Source organism: Conger conger, chromosome 7 (genome assembly GCF_963514075.1).
Source record: "Conger conger chromosome 7, fConCon1.1, whole genome shotgun sequence".
NCBI classification, from domain to species: domain Eukaryota; kingdom Metazoa; phylum Chordata; class Actinopteri; order Anguilliformes; family Congridae; genus Conger; species Conger conger.
In genome coordinates, this window is record NC_083766.1 from 32,900,268 (window position 1) to 32,915,340 (window position 15,073).

The 15,073-nt window shown below is 44.8% G+C and overlaps 1 protein-coding gene across 1 annotated transcript; it reads left to right on the forward strand.

Annotated features, from left to right (window-relative positions):
• Positions 1 to 323: 323 nt before the first annotated feature.
• On the forward strand, positions 324 to 14,623 carry LOC133132356 (solute carrier family 12 member 9-like). The gene is made up of 14 exons (XM_061247740.1): positions 324 to 760; positions 1,710 to 1,916; positions 2,199 to 2,333; positions 2,530 to 2,667; positions 2,985 to 3,287; positions 3,546 to 3,653; positions 3,914 to 4,025; positions 4,500 to 4,657; positions 4,826 to 4,908; positions 6,479 to 6,603; positions 7,362 to 7,554; positions 10,010 to 10,184; positions 11,736 to 11,882; positions 12,537 to 14,623. Exons 2-14 carry the CDS (start codon positions 1,712 to 1,714, stop codon positions 13,412 to 13,414), a joined length of 2,760 nt encoding a protein of 919 aa, XP_061103724.1. The 5' UTR covers positions 324 to 760; positions 1,710 to 1,711; the 3' UTR covers positions 13,415 to 14,623.
• Positions 14,624 to 15,073: the final 450 nt, after the last annotated feature.

The window sequence follows — 15,073 nt, forward strand, 5'->3', positions numbered from 1 at the left end:
CCTGTTATTTATTACACCACGGCGGACTGTATTTGGCCAATTTGGACAATAAATAACAATATTGATCAAAGAAGGCAAATAATAAATGTGAAAATAATCTGGCTGTAATCATGGCTATGTTCTAGTTAATCAGGAAGGGAGAAGCTTGTCTCACACTTCTTTATTACTATGATGAAGATAGCAGTAAAACAGTTTAAAAAAAACTGACCGATCCGATTGACACATCCTCCCCTGTTCTTTGAATAGGCTGACACACCAGCTGACCAATGGTAACTTGCTGAATCCGATGGTCTGCCCACTCATTGGGAGTCACATGAGCGAGAAAGAATGCCAAGACTGCGGTCACCACTAGCCATCAACCCAGCATCTTCCCCGTTCGTTTGATCGCAGTCTTTTAGCTTGTACACAAAAGCTGAAAACAACGGCCCGCAGTTTGGCGACGAGCATTTAAGTGAACTGTTGCCTATGCACCATTTTGAATAAAAATGACGTGTTTATTGCTTGACAACGCCGGATGAGAGGATATACCTTGGTGGCGATGGCGCTGCATATTTAGAACTAGAATGATAGGTAACATTACTGCTATGATACTCGCCTTCAGAAATTTTGGTTGCCATGTGTGGCAGTGTGTTGGTTTCCTGAAATAAGACTAGTTTAGCCAAAAAAGTTCGTCTGAAACACCTGGACGGATCATTTAATCGACTTGACGAAAGTACTGTGGCTAACTGGCTAAGTGGATCAACTTGTCGAGCAGGGACAGGTAAGCTCCATAGTTTTACTAGCTACTTCTGTTTGTTTGGTTTTTTTGCCGTTAACTAACATCACATATGATAGAAAGTAATAGCTTAAGTAAATGGTTTGAACCGAAAACCAAAACGGAAAGTTGGCTAATCACGTGCGACTAAAAGCTTGCCTGCTTGTTTTCTTGCATAATTAAACAAATTCATTGAACCCTATGCTGTATGGTGTGCAAGTTTCTACTGATAATGTTAACGTACCGAATCACATAGCGAGAAGTTACGTGTTATGTACGATAGGTAGGCTGGGCTGGCTAATCATACATTTTATTTGTGAACCCTGCGCGACCCGTGCGGGTTTCCAAAGTAGCCACTGTCGTACCTGGCACTTCCGCTGTTATTAGTTTTCAAATGGAAGTTTGAAAGACAAATGTTGGTATGTTTCTCAATGTAGCTATGCTAGGATTAACGATGCAATTCATGCTTTTTGATCACACATCGGACCATCCTTAGTTGGTTGCAAAGTCTGTAGTTGAACGAGTGATTTAATTTGTTGTATTTCACATTAGCTAGGCCAATCTTTAAAACTCAACCGTTCAATGCAGTTTCCGGAATGTAGCCTACTGAGTGAATTATAACATAAACAGGAATCCAGTGAGTCATGTTGTCACTGAGTCACGCAAGCACTTGCATTAAACCCGTGACGGGTTTGCAGAAACTCATTACATTATGTTGTTTCTAACAGTGTTGTATATGCATATGACTTTCCTAGCACTATTAATTCGTCCGGCAATTTAAAAAGTTTCACGTGTTGGGATTTTCCCAAATTGGGAACGATCAATGGGCAACTTTCCAGGTGTAAATCCAACAAGTGGAGTTTCTTAAGCATGTAATACTGTAACACAAGTAAGCTTACTAATAAAAGTAGGCTAGTTAGGCCTATTTGTAACTCTATTCTTTGGACTTTTAAAGCTATGGCAAACGAGCGCACCGCCCTGCTTGACCATGGAGTGTACAGTGTACAGAGTGAATCTGAGATCTCCGGCTCAGGGCAGCAGGGAAATGGCTTTGTCCACACAAGTGGTCACAGCGCCACCCCCCGCAGCCTCAACACCTTCTTCGGTGTGATAGTACCCACCGTGCTCTCTATGTTCAGCATCGTACTGTTCCTCAGAACCGGTGAGTGATGCGAAGATTAACCTGAAGTGGCGATCATGACTTGTGAGATTTGCTTATTTTAAAGAACATCAACTAGTGATGAGAACAGTGTGAACATCTGAATATTACTGTAATCTGCTCTGTGCAAGGGCATATTTGGCTTCTAACCAAGGCAATCTTTGACAAAAAGTGGGTTCACAGCCGCACTTGTGTGCCTCGCATGTTTTGTGACCAGTGTATGATATTTACATGTCAATCACTGTGGTGAATTTAATTATGGTTCTGTTGCTTTACGGAATCCAGGGTTCGTTGTTGGGCATGCCGGGCTCCTCCAGGGACTTCTCATGCTGGCTGTGGCCTATTTCATCATCTCTCTGACGATACTGTCCATTTGTGCCATTTCCACCAATGGGGCAGTGGAGGGGGGTGGGGCTTATTGTATCCTTAAAAGTACACCTTCCTCTTGTCTCACACAAAAAAAACTTTATCAATAAATATAACATATTGAGGACTTATTGCATATTGAGGACTTATATTTTGTAGATAAATGTGTCTATCCTTGCTTTAATGACAGAATACAGGGATTAGCTGCTTCTTGTTTAAGCTTGTTTAACTCCTGAACTTGGTGTGCCAGATATGATCAGTCGATCCCTGGGGCCAGAGTTTGGCGGTAGCATTGGACTCATGTTCTACCTGGCCAAGGTTTGCGCATGTGGAGTCTATATTCTGGGACTGGTCGAAGCCATACTGAACATTTTTGGGCGGGACCCAGGTTTGCCTTTCTACAATGGCTTTAGCCAAGTATTTCAGTAATTCTTTATTCGTTGGTTTCTATGTTTTGACATTAACATTTCTATTTGTCAATAATGTTTAATGGTCGATGTTTTTACATTTATTGGTTGGTCAGAGCATAGAGTAATTGATTTTACACTAGGAACATAATGTGTTAACTTGGTAATAGTGCAGTTTTACGTTCTTGAAAATAATGGAGAAAGTAGAAAGAAAAAAAAGAAAAATCACACCAGGTCCTGCTCTACACCATTATATCAGACTCCTCAGTAAAAGGCCCCTTCTGCGGGCCCCTTGCAGGCTCTGCGGTCTCAGAGGGGATACGGGTCCTGCCTCAGGGCTACTGGTACACGGTGCTGTACGCGGCCGTCGCGCTACAGCTCTGCCTGCTGGTCTGCCTGGTGGGAGCTCACGTGTACTCCCGCGCCTCCTTCCTCATCCTGCTGGTGGTGACCTTCGCCCTGCTGTCCGTCCTGATCAGCCCCCTGGTCGTGTGGCCTCGCGAGTTCTCCATCAGCCACCAGTGCCCCACTAACGGGACCTGCGTCTACAACGCCACTTACACAGGCTTCAACTCCACCACCCTGAGAAGGAACCTTGGACGTGAGTCGTGGTGTGAAGTTTTGGGGGGAAGCGAGTGCGTGAATTGGTGTTTGTGGCCAGAGATATTTGAGACACATTAGGATTGGCTTGTAATACAGCTTAAGGAATGGAATGGAATGGAATGATCACATAGGCGCGGCATCTCACCGTTACATTCATACAAGCATTCTGACCGATCTATGTTGATCATGCTCGACTTTCCATGCCTGCATTACTTATTTTACTTCTCTGACCCCTTATTTTCCCCCCAATTTGCAGCGGGATATTCTCTTGATTACAGCACCAACACTGTCATGTCCTTTGCCACTGTGTTTGCGGTCATGTTTACCAGCTGCACAGGAATCATGGCTGGGGCAAACATGTCAGGTAAAGGCACATTTTAAAATTGTATTACTGTTTCTGTAATGTCTTTTATTAGTGCTGAATGTCAGTGGGTCAGTAGTTCTCTGTTGAGCTGGATGTGCCTGGTTAGAAGCAGCATTTTGGTCTCGGAGTCATTTTCGGCCTGATGTTTTTAAAGTTTGGCCTTATGTTAATGCTTGTATGTGGAATGTTGTTTTGGGCTATAATGAACTGTCTTTCTATTGTCTATTTTCCTATTCTCTTTTTGTAAAACTTGTCTGTAGGGGAACTGAAGAATCCCAGTGTGGCAATTCCAAAAGGCACGATCATTGCGGTTTTGTACACCTTCTGTGTGTATGTTATCCTCTTCATCCTGGTCAGCTCCACGTGTGACAGGTATGAAAGTATGGTACCTCCCATGTTAATAGAAATGAGAGCAGATGGGGTTTGGGTGCAAGGGAGACTTTTGTGTTCATGGGGGTGACCACTGATGTTTCACACTCAGTATATTCAACTGGAGGGAATGTGAATGTTACGTAAGATGATTACTAAATTGGGACTCCATGAAGCGCAACTAGCTCTGCACTTCTGCATGGTCTGGAATGAAGTCACCCAAAGAGGGGCCGCTTTGGTCATCAGTGATTCCCGCTTTCCCTTTTCCCCCGAGGTGACTCCTTGGGTTTATTTGGTTCCTGCTGTTTGCCACCATCACCTCAAACTTCAAGTTGTGCTGGTTTCTTGTGTTCAGTTTGACAAGGGAAATGGGAAGATGTTTTTATTTACGTGGCTTAAGTGGGAGGTGTGAGTGTAGCGCGTGCTCCCAGGTCTGCAGCTCACCACACACAAACCGTTTTCTCTCGCATGTCACAGGGCTCTGTTGACCCTGGACTATGGCTTCCTCCAGCGCATCAACGTTTGGCCGCCCTTCGTCATCATTGGGGTATACTGTGCCTCCCTCTCAGCCGCCATGTGCTCCCTGATTGGAGCGTCCCGAATTTTGCATGCTCTCGCGCTGGACCAGGTCTTTGGTGAGAGGAAATGGGTAATGGGAGGAAGAAGTGTGTGTCTGTGTGTGGACATGGCCACCCACAAGTTTACACAAAGTGTAAAATTCCTCAGGCTTCTATTAGAGTTGAGCTGTACTGCTGTGTGATAATAATGGTGTGTTGTCATATGATGTTTTTGTGGCATTGCAGGATTGCCGTTGGCGCCGGCGGCCATTACCTCCAAGTCAGGGAACCCTTGGGTGGCAGTTCTGTACACCTGGGCGCTGGTTCAGGTGAGGAAGGGGGTGAAATGGTGTCAGTCTGTAATTTGGACTGTTCTGGAAACTGGAACAATAGCACAAATGTCTGTTTTGGTTACATGTATTTGAGCATGTCATTGGCTCAGTGAGGCGGCTTGTTTTATTGATATTACAGTGATGTCACACGCAATTTTCTCTTGTGCATGAGTTGTAGTGTGTCATGTTTGATTAATATGTCTGTTTCCTGTATTTTATTGTAATATTTGTAAGGATTTTCGCAGTGGGTAGGTGGCATTGCAGTTACGTTTACATTTGCTTGTGGGGCGACATGGCTCAGGCAGTAAGAGCAGTCATCTGGCAGTCGGAGGGTTGCTGGTTCGATCCCCCGCCCGGGCCGTGTCGAAGTGTCCCTGAGCAAGACACCTAACCCCCAAATGCTCCTGACGAGCTGGTCGGTGCCTTACATGGCAGCCAGTCGCCCATTGGTGTGTGAGTGTGTGTATGAATGGGTGAATGAGAAGCATCAATTGTACAGCGCTTTGGATAAAGGCGCTATATAAATGCCAACCATTTACCATTTGCTTGTTGCATGTCAAATGTATTCAGGAAATGTCTCGAGGGAACTGCAAGGGAAGGGAATGTGTTGATGTGTGGAAAGTGGAGTCAAACCCAGCCTCAGTGTGTGATCGGTGATTGATTGATTGTTTCTGTCCCAGTACTGCAGTGTGATTGGTGACTGCTGGTTTTGTCTCTGTGCCCTGTGGCAGGACCAGGGGTGAGGCACAGGATATCCCCCCTTTGCAATAAGATATGATGATCAATACATAGCAATATGGTGAATAAAGTCAACTTTTTTGACACTGATATCTTTCGGCTCCAGCAGCTGAACATCAAACAAAACAAACCAAAGAAAAGAAAATACTAGCTATCATTTCGATCCTTCACAGGGTTTCTGTTCCGCCTTCTCTGTCACTGGACAGCTAAGCTGCTTACCAGTTTGAACAAATAAAACCGGGTCATAATCGTGAATAAACACAGCACAATTCCAGTGCAAATCAGATTCTCCAACAGACAGCACTCAAACAAAAAGCTGTAGATCAGTGCCCTATTTCGTATATGTGAAAAAACACGTTCCTTTCTAAATTTTCTTCTTATAAAGATGGCTTGTTAATCGACAAGAACCTCACAGAATGTGGCTAACAATGACAGATCATGTAAATGATTGGGCTAATTAAATCATTAAGAGCAGAAGTTGGTCTGAAGTACGGAAAAGGCTGAGGCCCGCCTTGCCTGTCCCTGCTCAAGATTTACCGAGCACGTCACTCCTTTGGCTCCCTCCATGCTTTTCCAAACTTCATTGGGTGTGGTAGCCTAGCATGGGGGACTTGTGGCTCTAGTCAGCAGGGAGTGGAGCCAAGAAGCCAGAACATAGGCAACAACCACAATTACCAGTCCCCTGGTTTTGCCACAGTCCTCATATTGCCTGTGTGATAGGCGTCTCATTGTTTCTGTCTGTGTCTCCATTTTGCTTATTGATTGCTTCTGGCTCTGGGGTGCATGTTTGTCAATTGGTTGTTTCTGTCTCTCTGTCCCTGTATTCCAGTGTGTGGTTTTTGCTGGGCAGCTGAACTTCATCGCTGGGCTGGTCACAGTCTTCTACTTGCTGGCCTATGCTGCGGTTGACCTGGCCTGCCTCTCACTTGAATGGGCATCGGCTCCTAACTTCAGGTGTGCAAATGTGCACTTCTGCCTGTGTCCATTTCAGTCTCTGTTCAGCAACAGTGCTCAGGACATAATGGATGGAAAAACTAATCCTTGACTTGAGCCTTGCCACAAACAGACTGTTGCATCATTCTTTAAAGGCAGACTGTGTAGAATTTCTCGCTCTTGTGTTTGTACCCAACAAACGTATACGCCCCATTCTCAACCCCACCTCTCTGTTGCAGACTACCATGTGCCGTGATGGCAATGTGCTGAGAAACCGCGGTCTGATATGATTTGTAAAACATCAGCTTTAGTTGTCGCTTTCCACACAGGTCACTGTAGTAGCCAATTGTCTCCTCTTGGCAAGAGAATTATAGAGTGTATGAGTTCTGTGTATTGGACGCAGGCTTTATAGACACAGCACAGACATAACAGACCACACCCAGCCTGGGAGCCTGAGGAGTTTTTTGAATAATAAATACCAAGCAAGTATAGGGCAGAAGTGAACTCACACAGGTTGCCAGTGTATCACAGTAATAACTGAGCATGTTTGTTTTATAATATTCTCAAGGTAAAAATCACCATGGTATAATAATATGCACAGTATGCCTATTTTAAAAAAATGTAATCCAGTTCCCATCCTGTTATCGTATCTGTATTGCTAATTTTATATCCCTTTCTCCCTGCCTCTGTTACTCCAACTCTCCCTTTCTCCCTCCCTCTTTCTGGCTTCTGCCCCAACCACCCCCCACCTTATGTCCTTATATCACCTCAACCCCCAGGCCGACATTCCAGTTCTTCTCCTGGCACACCTGTCTGCTGGGCATCATAAGCTGTTTGGTGATGATGTTTGTCATCAACCCTGTCTACTCCTCTGCCAGCATTGTGGTGCTACTGGTCCTGCTCCTCATCCTCCACTACAGATCTCCCACCAGCAGCTGGGGTTACATCAGCCAAGCACTCATCTTCCACCAGGTCGAATAACCGATCGACTGCACACAACACAGTGACGTGCTCCATAGTTCAGATTTTTTCCTAACTCCATATCATCTCAGAAGTCGGTTATGTCATATGTAGAGCATGTTGTGAGGTGTGGCCAGCCTACAGCTGTGATCAGGCAGTTCAAATTGGGGCAGTACAGGAAAAATACGGAATACATTTTGGTTCACAGTTTATTTATGGTCTGTCTCTGTCTCTGTCTGTCACACGGACATGCTGACATGTTCTGTGGCCTATCCAGGTAGGTAGTGTACTGCATATAGCCCTGTGTTCAGGCCCAATATCTGCACTAAAGTATCTGTTCTCCTGTCTGTTTTCAGGGTGTCTGTACTCACACTGGACTCATTCTGGTCAATTCTCACTGGTCTGTACTTGCACTGGTGTACAGTGCATCTGGAAAGTATTCACAGCGCTTCACTTTTCCAACATTTTGTTAGGTTACAACCTCATTCCAAAATGGAATAAATTCATTTTTTTCCTCAAAATTCTACACACAACACCCCATAATGACAACATGAAAGAATTTTTTTTTTTAATGTTTGCACATTTATTTAAAAAAACAAAAAACTAAGAAATCACATGTACATAAGTATTCACAGCCTTTGCTCAATACTTTGTTGATGCACCTTCGGCAGCAATTACAGCCTCAAGTCTTTTTGAATATGATGCCACAAGCTTGGCACACCTATCTTTGGGCAGTTTCGCCCATTCATTACATTAATGGCATTTTGGCAGACGCTCTTATCCAGAGCGACGTACAGTTGATTAGACTAAGCAGGAGACAATTCTCCCCTGGAGCAATGCAGGGTTAAGGGCCTTGCTCAAGGGCCCAACGGCTGTGCGGATCTTATTGTGGCTACACCAGGATTAGAACCACCGACCTTGCGTGTCCCAGTCATTTACCTTAACCACTACGCAACAGGCCGCCCCGTAGCGTAGTGCAGTGCAGCACCTCTCAAGCTCCATCAGGTTGGATGGGGAGCGTCGGTGCGCAGCCATTTTCAGATCTCTCCAGAGATGTTCAATCGGATTTAAGTCTGGGCTCTGGCTGGGCCACTCAAGGACATTCACAGAGTTGTCCTGAAGCCACTCCTTTCATATCTTGGCTGTGTGCTTAGGGTCGTTGTCCTGCTGAAAGATGAACCGTCGCCCCAGTCTGAGGTCAAGAGCGCTCTGGAGCAGGTTTTCATCCAGGATGTCTCTGTACATTGCTGCATTCATCTTTCCCTCAATCCTGACTAGTCTCCCAGTTCCTGCCGCTGAAAAACATCCCCACAGCATGATGCTGCCACCACCATGCTTCACTGTAGGGATGGTATTGACCAGGTGCCTGGTTTCCTCCAAACATGACGCCTGGCATTCACGCCAAAGAGTTCAATCTTTGTCTCATCAGACCAGAGAATTTTGTTTCTCATGGTCTGAGAGTCCTTCAGGTGCCTTTTGGCAAACTCCAGGCGGGCTGCCATGTGCCTTTTACTAAGGAGTGGCTTCTGTCTGGCCACTCTACTTATACAGGCCTGATTGGTGGATTGCTGCAGAGATGGTTGTCCTTCTGGAAGGTTCTCCTCTCTCCACAGAGTGACATGGCTCAGGCAGTTAGAGCAGTTGTCGGGCAGTCGGAGGGTTGTCGGTTCGATCCCCCGCCCGGGCTGTGTCGAAGTGTCCCTGAGCAAGACACCTAACCCCCAAATGCTCCTGACGAGCTGGTCGGCGCCTTGCATGGCAGCCAATCGCCGTCGGTGTGTGAGTGTGTGTATGAATGGGTGAATGAGAAGCATCAATTGTACAGCGCTTTGGATAAAGGCGCTATATAAATGCCTGCCATTTACCATTTACCACAGAGGAATGTTGGAGCTCTGACAGAGTGACCATCGGTTTCTTGGTCACCTCCCTGACTCAGGTCCTTCTCCCCCGATTGCTCAGTTTAGACGGGCGGCCAGCTCTAGGAAGAGTTGACTTCATGCTTGGTTTGTGCTCCGACATGCACTGTCAACTGTGGGACCTTATATAGACAGGTGTGTGCCTTTCCAAATCATGTCCAATCAACTGAATTTACCACAGGTGGACTCCAATGAAGCTGTAGAAACATCTCAAAGTTGATCAGTGGAAACAGGGTGCACCTGAGCTCAATTTTGAGCTTCATGGCAAAGGCTGTGAATACTTATGTACATGTGATTTCTTAGTTTTTTATTTTTAATAAATTTGCAAAAATCTCAAAACCTTTTTTCACATTGTCATTATGGGGTATTGTGTGTAGAATTTGGAGAAAAAAAAATGAATTTAATCAATTTTGGAGTAAGGCTGTAACATAACAAAATGTGGAAAAAGTGAAGCGCTGTGAATACTTTCCTGATGCACTGTATATTCACTTGTGTCCATGCTCATTTTGGTCTGTACTCACGCATGTCTGTACTCACGCTGGTCTGTGCAGGTACGTAAATACCTGCTGATGTTGGATGTGCGGAAGGAGCATGTAAAGTTCTGGAGGCCACAGGTGTTGCTGATGGTGGCCAACCCCCGGTCCTCCTGCCAGCTCATCACCTTCATCAACCAGCTGAAAAAGAGCGGGCTCTTTGTGCTGGGACACGTGCAGTTGGGAGTTCTGGGTGAGGATATGCAGGAGGGCACAGAGTCAAGAACTGGGGATAATGATGTTTAATAACTAATAATAATATAGGGCACGTTCACACTTTTCATTGGCCTGAATTAATTTAGTTGTTGTTAACAAGAAGGAATTGATGTACAAATACATCAACAAATGAAAAGTTAATTTCACTAACTTAACTAATGTATTTAACTACTAATGTATTAGTCAAATTAATATTTATACATTAACAAACCATAGGCTGAAATGAGTTAAACATTAGAAAAATAGATGTTTAAAAAATTCAATCTGCAGTGCAGTCTGGCCCCACCCGATTGTGTCATGGTACTGTGATGTCATATATAGATGTCAATCAGATATCCGGTTGGATAATTGTTGATGCCCTCAAATTTGTCAGTTTAATTTAATGGCTTGTTTTCAAAGTCGGCAAACCAACTGTTATGGATCAATACGAAACAGAAAACTGCTGGCACCTGAGTGGTTAGAGAATACTTTATGCAAATGAGATGGACAGGCATACTCTACCCACGGCAGAACATATATTTTTTTAATCGTGTAGAAGGCAGAGCCAGACTGAAACAGCTAGTCTTTTTACTGCATGTAACCTTTCTGTAAAGTGTTACGCAATGCAGGATTGAAACGGTTTAGAGCAAACAGTCAGGCAAGACAATCTACATAAAAAGTACCAGCAGGAATGACATTACTGAGTAAGACCTTACAGAGAACAATACTGGGTACCGAACTAAGGGGGAAACCTAGAAAACGGAACATGAAATTGGGAAGAGAAACTACACAGGACTATTTTCAGCTGTAAGGCAGAGTGACATGATGGTTTTTAAGAGTTCCCATGCTGCGTTGAGCGCTAAATGAATGCACACAGTTAAACCAAGGTCATGATTCACTGTAGTCATTAAGGATCCAATGGCACTTCCTAAAGAGTAGGGTTCTTAAGCCCAGTGTCCTTGGTTTAATTTCCCCTCATGAGATTGCCTCTGCACAGCTGGCCATTTAACCACCCCCGCCCCCCACATCTGCTTGGCAAACAACCCCCTGGATTCCCTACTCTGTTTGGTTCCCTAGGTCATTGCTCCGGAGATTTAGCTCGGTTGACCCAGATGGTTATATAAAGGCAACAAAATCTGATGGCGGAAATCCAATGAGAAGTTGTGTTAAAATGTAGCGTGGACTGAGCCGTTTGGCGTAGCCTGCAGGGCTACTGACTCTCGAGTCATACGCATGCCCTCCCATGCGGGTGGGTGTACGACCCCCTACCACAGCACCTTCTGAGCTGCGATCCTTTCTCCATCTGTTGCCCTCTGCTTTCTACCTGTCTTTCCACCCTTCAAAAATTGGAAGGGAGAGTGAACTGTCATGTTCTCTTTATAAAAAAAAAAAAATACATCAAAAAAAGATGATGATGATCTGTTTAGACACGTTTGCGTACCTCATGTGGTTCAGTTACATGTGAAATGCTACATGAAAAAATTTGGCACAGCTTACTTACTTCCTGCGAATGAGGAATAACCAGTAATTGTTTTTCTGCCTCTCTTAGACGCCTTGCCCTCGGATCCCATCAAGCCCCAGTATACCTTCTGGCTGAGTCTAGTAGACAAGCTGGGGGTGAAGGCCTTTGTGGACCTCACTCTGTCTCCCTCTGTCAGACAGGGGACCCAGCACCTGCTGCGAATCACAGGACTGGGTGAGGATCCACCCGGCTCGTCCACTGCTTGGCACCCTCGGCACAGTGATTAGCACAGTGATGTTATGTATAACAAGGGTGTGGTTTATGCAGTGTTTCTGCACTGGCTTTTCTGGAAGTTCAGTCCTGTAAAATGGGGGACTGCTTTGACGAGTGACGATTGGGAGGTTTATGTTTAGGAGGGTGTGTTCACTGGGCGTTGCTGTCATGAGACAGGCTTGTGCATTCTGAATTGGGAGAGCACTATGGGGTTATTGTCTCATAAATCATGAAATAATATTAACTTTATACAGATATTTTAGTGTATCACAAATCAAAGTGTTTTGTTTATGAATGTTTTTACACTCTCAAATCTCTCCTGAACTGTGATCCCACAGCATGTATGTGGTCAATGTGACTTAAAGAAAACTGTACAAAACTACACCTTGTGCACTGACACCTAGCAAGTCATCTTAAATACTGCAACAGGTGAATCAACGGATACCCTTACTTAGTTTTCAGCCAAAAGAGCAGAAAATGTACCACTGTCCAAATACTGCACTGTATTGTTCGATCATTGTATGTATTACATTGTTTTGGCTTTCTTTCAAGTTCAGTCTCATCTGATTTATTCTTTTGTCATCCTCCTCTCATCCACTGTTTCATAATCTCCAGGAGGCATGAAGCCCAATACCCTGGTGTTGGGTTTCTATGACAACTCTGTCCCGGAGGATTACTTCCTGCAGGACCCTGCATTCTCCTCGGGATCCAGGGGAAATGCGAGCAGCAGGGGGAGCGACGATTTTGGGGTGGACCTGGCCTCCCTGCAAGCCCACTTCCCCCCCGTCCGGGGCACGGAGTGCCCGCGCTGCCTTTCCCCGGAGGAGTACGTGGGCATCGTCTCGGACGCCATTAAAATGGGCAAGAACGTCTGCCTGGGCCGCTACTTCTTTCAGCTGGAGGGCGAGTGGGCCGCGCCCAAAAGCGACGGGGCGGGGCGGACCGTCGACGTGTGGCCGCTGGACCTGCTGCAGCCGGAGACAGGCGGGTGCGTGGACGTCTGCAGCCTCTTCCTGCTTCAGATGGCCTGCATTCTCAACATGTGCCCCCGGTGGCGACGCGCCAGGCTCCGGATCTTTCTGTGCGTGGAGTCCTCCTCGGGCGACCAAGGCTGGATGGTGAAGGAGGAGACCCTGCGCGACCTGCTGGGGAAACTGCGAATCCGGGCCTCCATAAAGATCGTGCCGTGGGACGCTGTGGTGAAGCTCCACAGAGAGGGGAGGGAGCCGTTGGCCTCCACACTGGGGGAGACGCACACGGCCGACCGAACGAGCCCTCCCTCCGATGCCCCGGAGAGCTTCTTGTCGGGGGTGAATGGACTGCTCCTGGAGCACAGTGCCCAAGCTGCGGTCCGTTTCCTGTATTTGCCGAGCCCCCCTGCAGACTCCAGCCAATCCCAGCAGTACCTGGCTCAGCTGGAAGCTGTAACCCGTGACCTAGGCCCCACCCTCCTGATCCATGGTCTCACAAAAGTCACTTGCACTGAGCTCTGAAAATGCTCGCGTGTGTGCATGTGTGGGATGGAGAGAGGGAGAAATGCAACCCAGCGGTTAAGCTTTAACTATGTTGGTACATTCCCCATTTGCTGTATGCTGTATATATTGTTATTGTTATGCTCAGGGTTTTTCTCTTTTACAAGGTAAGTGAGCTTTTATGAAGCCACTTTTATGATGGCATAGTTGCTTGGTTGCAAGCAGGCATCTTGCAGTACACTTTAAGAATGTTACAGAATTAAGAACGAGGGAAATGTTTTCCCTGGTGCAAAACTAAATTTGCAAGAGGGTTATATATCACCTTTTCCAGGCTCAACGGCGAATTATCAAGTAAAAGAAATGGAAAAGAAAGACATGGTTAAGCAAAATTACAAATCTAGTATACACACTAGCTTTGTGGAGTAAGTGCCAATTATTGGCTATGGATAACTAGCTAGGAATATGATGGCAAGCTGTCATGTTATTTTTCCAGCAAGTAAAAATAAATAAAAAGAGAACCAAAAAATTTAAACATGACATGGTTAGTTGCTGCCTAACCAGCTAGCTTGAATGTACTGCCATGAATGCTATGCCAATTTATCTCTCTGCCAATGTCAGACTTTTCTGTGCTTTAGTCTGTGTAATATCGTTAATAACTAAACCAAATCGAAAGGACCACACTGAAATGTTCTTATTCACCCTATAAAATCATGACAGTTGACAATCCAGGTCAAAACGAACATTTATATTTATGTGTAACTGAGATTAACTTTCAAGATGATCATATGTTACAGGAAAAAAGGTTACTTAAGTTTTTTTTCATCTGTATATTTTTTATAATTTGTAGGAATTGCTGATATGAGCATAGTGTAAACTGTGTAGTGATATTTCTGTTTCTCGGTTTATCTTCAAGATAATGTCACTTGTCATCCGTATTTAGGGGACCAGTGCTCTTTTTACTGCAGTGCCTAGATAATGGGCTTCCTGATCCTATAGTTACTTTAAAGGCTTTAAATCCAAAGTGACTTTCATCAAGTGCTTTAGAGATTGGTTAGAATTGTAAACCAGCTGACAATCTGTGGCCCACTTGTGAGAATGCCAGAATTTGTTTTTGCACATTACTGTTGAAGATAATCAGGCAAAAATAAAATGCACTGCTGGAAAATACCTCACTGAATGTGTTGTAGCAGGACTGTAACTAAACTGGATTAAACTGCCGATGTGTGGGAATCTTTGGTGAAATTTCATTACTTGGCCTCAAGACTAAACCTTTGTATGCGCAAACTATTGGATGCATAAGTTCTCATAGGTTATGGGATATACTCTTCTGTGCTTTTTGTTTCCCATACAGAAGAATCAGCACAATTAAAACTTTATTTAAGGGAAATTCCTTGCGAGTGTTGACCAAAGATACTCTAATGCCAAAGTATGCAATTGTTAGAGAAATGCATTTTTATTCATTGTTTTCCAAATTAAGTATTTCGTTGTTTGATTGACTTGCTCTTTTGTGAGTCAAGACTGTAAGGCTCTTAGGTAAAACTATAAGACTATAAGTTTTTCCATTTACAGTTGGAAATAATAAAATGTCCTTTTGGAAATCCGCAACGCAAACCAATAACATTTTAGTTCTTTTAGATAGTATCGTTACTAGGGCCACTTCTTCTGTCAAATAATTTATTT

What these genes read in the sequence shown, in the direction of transcription:
- LOC133132356 (XM_061247740.1), top strand. Translation starts at nt 1,712, where the DNA reads ATGGCAAACGAGCGCACCGCCCTGCTTGACCATGGAGTGTACAGTGTA. An exon ending in ACACCTGGGCGCTGGTTCAG is followed by an intron (nt 4,909 to 6,478) that starts GTGAGGAAGGGG and finishes CCTGTATTCCAG; the next exon opens with TGTGTGGTTTTTGCTGGGCA. An exon ending in GCATCGGCTCCTAACTTCAG is followed by an intron (nt 6,604 to 7,361) that starts GTGTGCAAATGT and finishes CTCAACCCCCAG; the next exon opens with GCCGACATTCCAGTTCTTCT.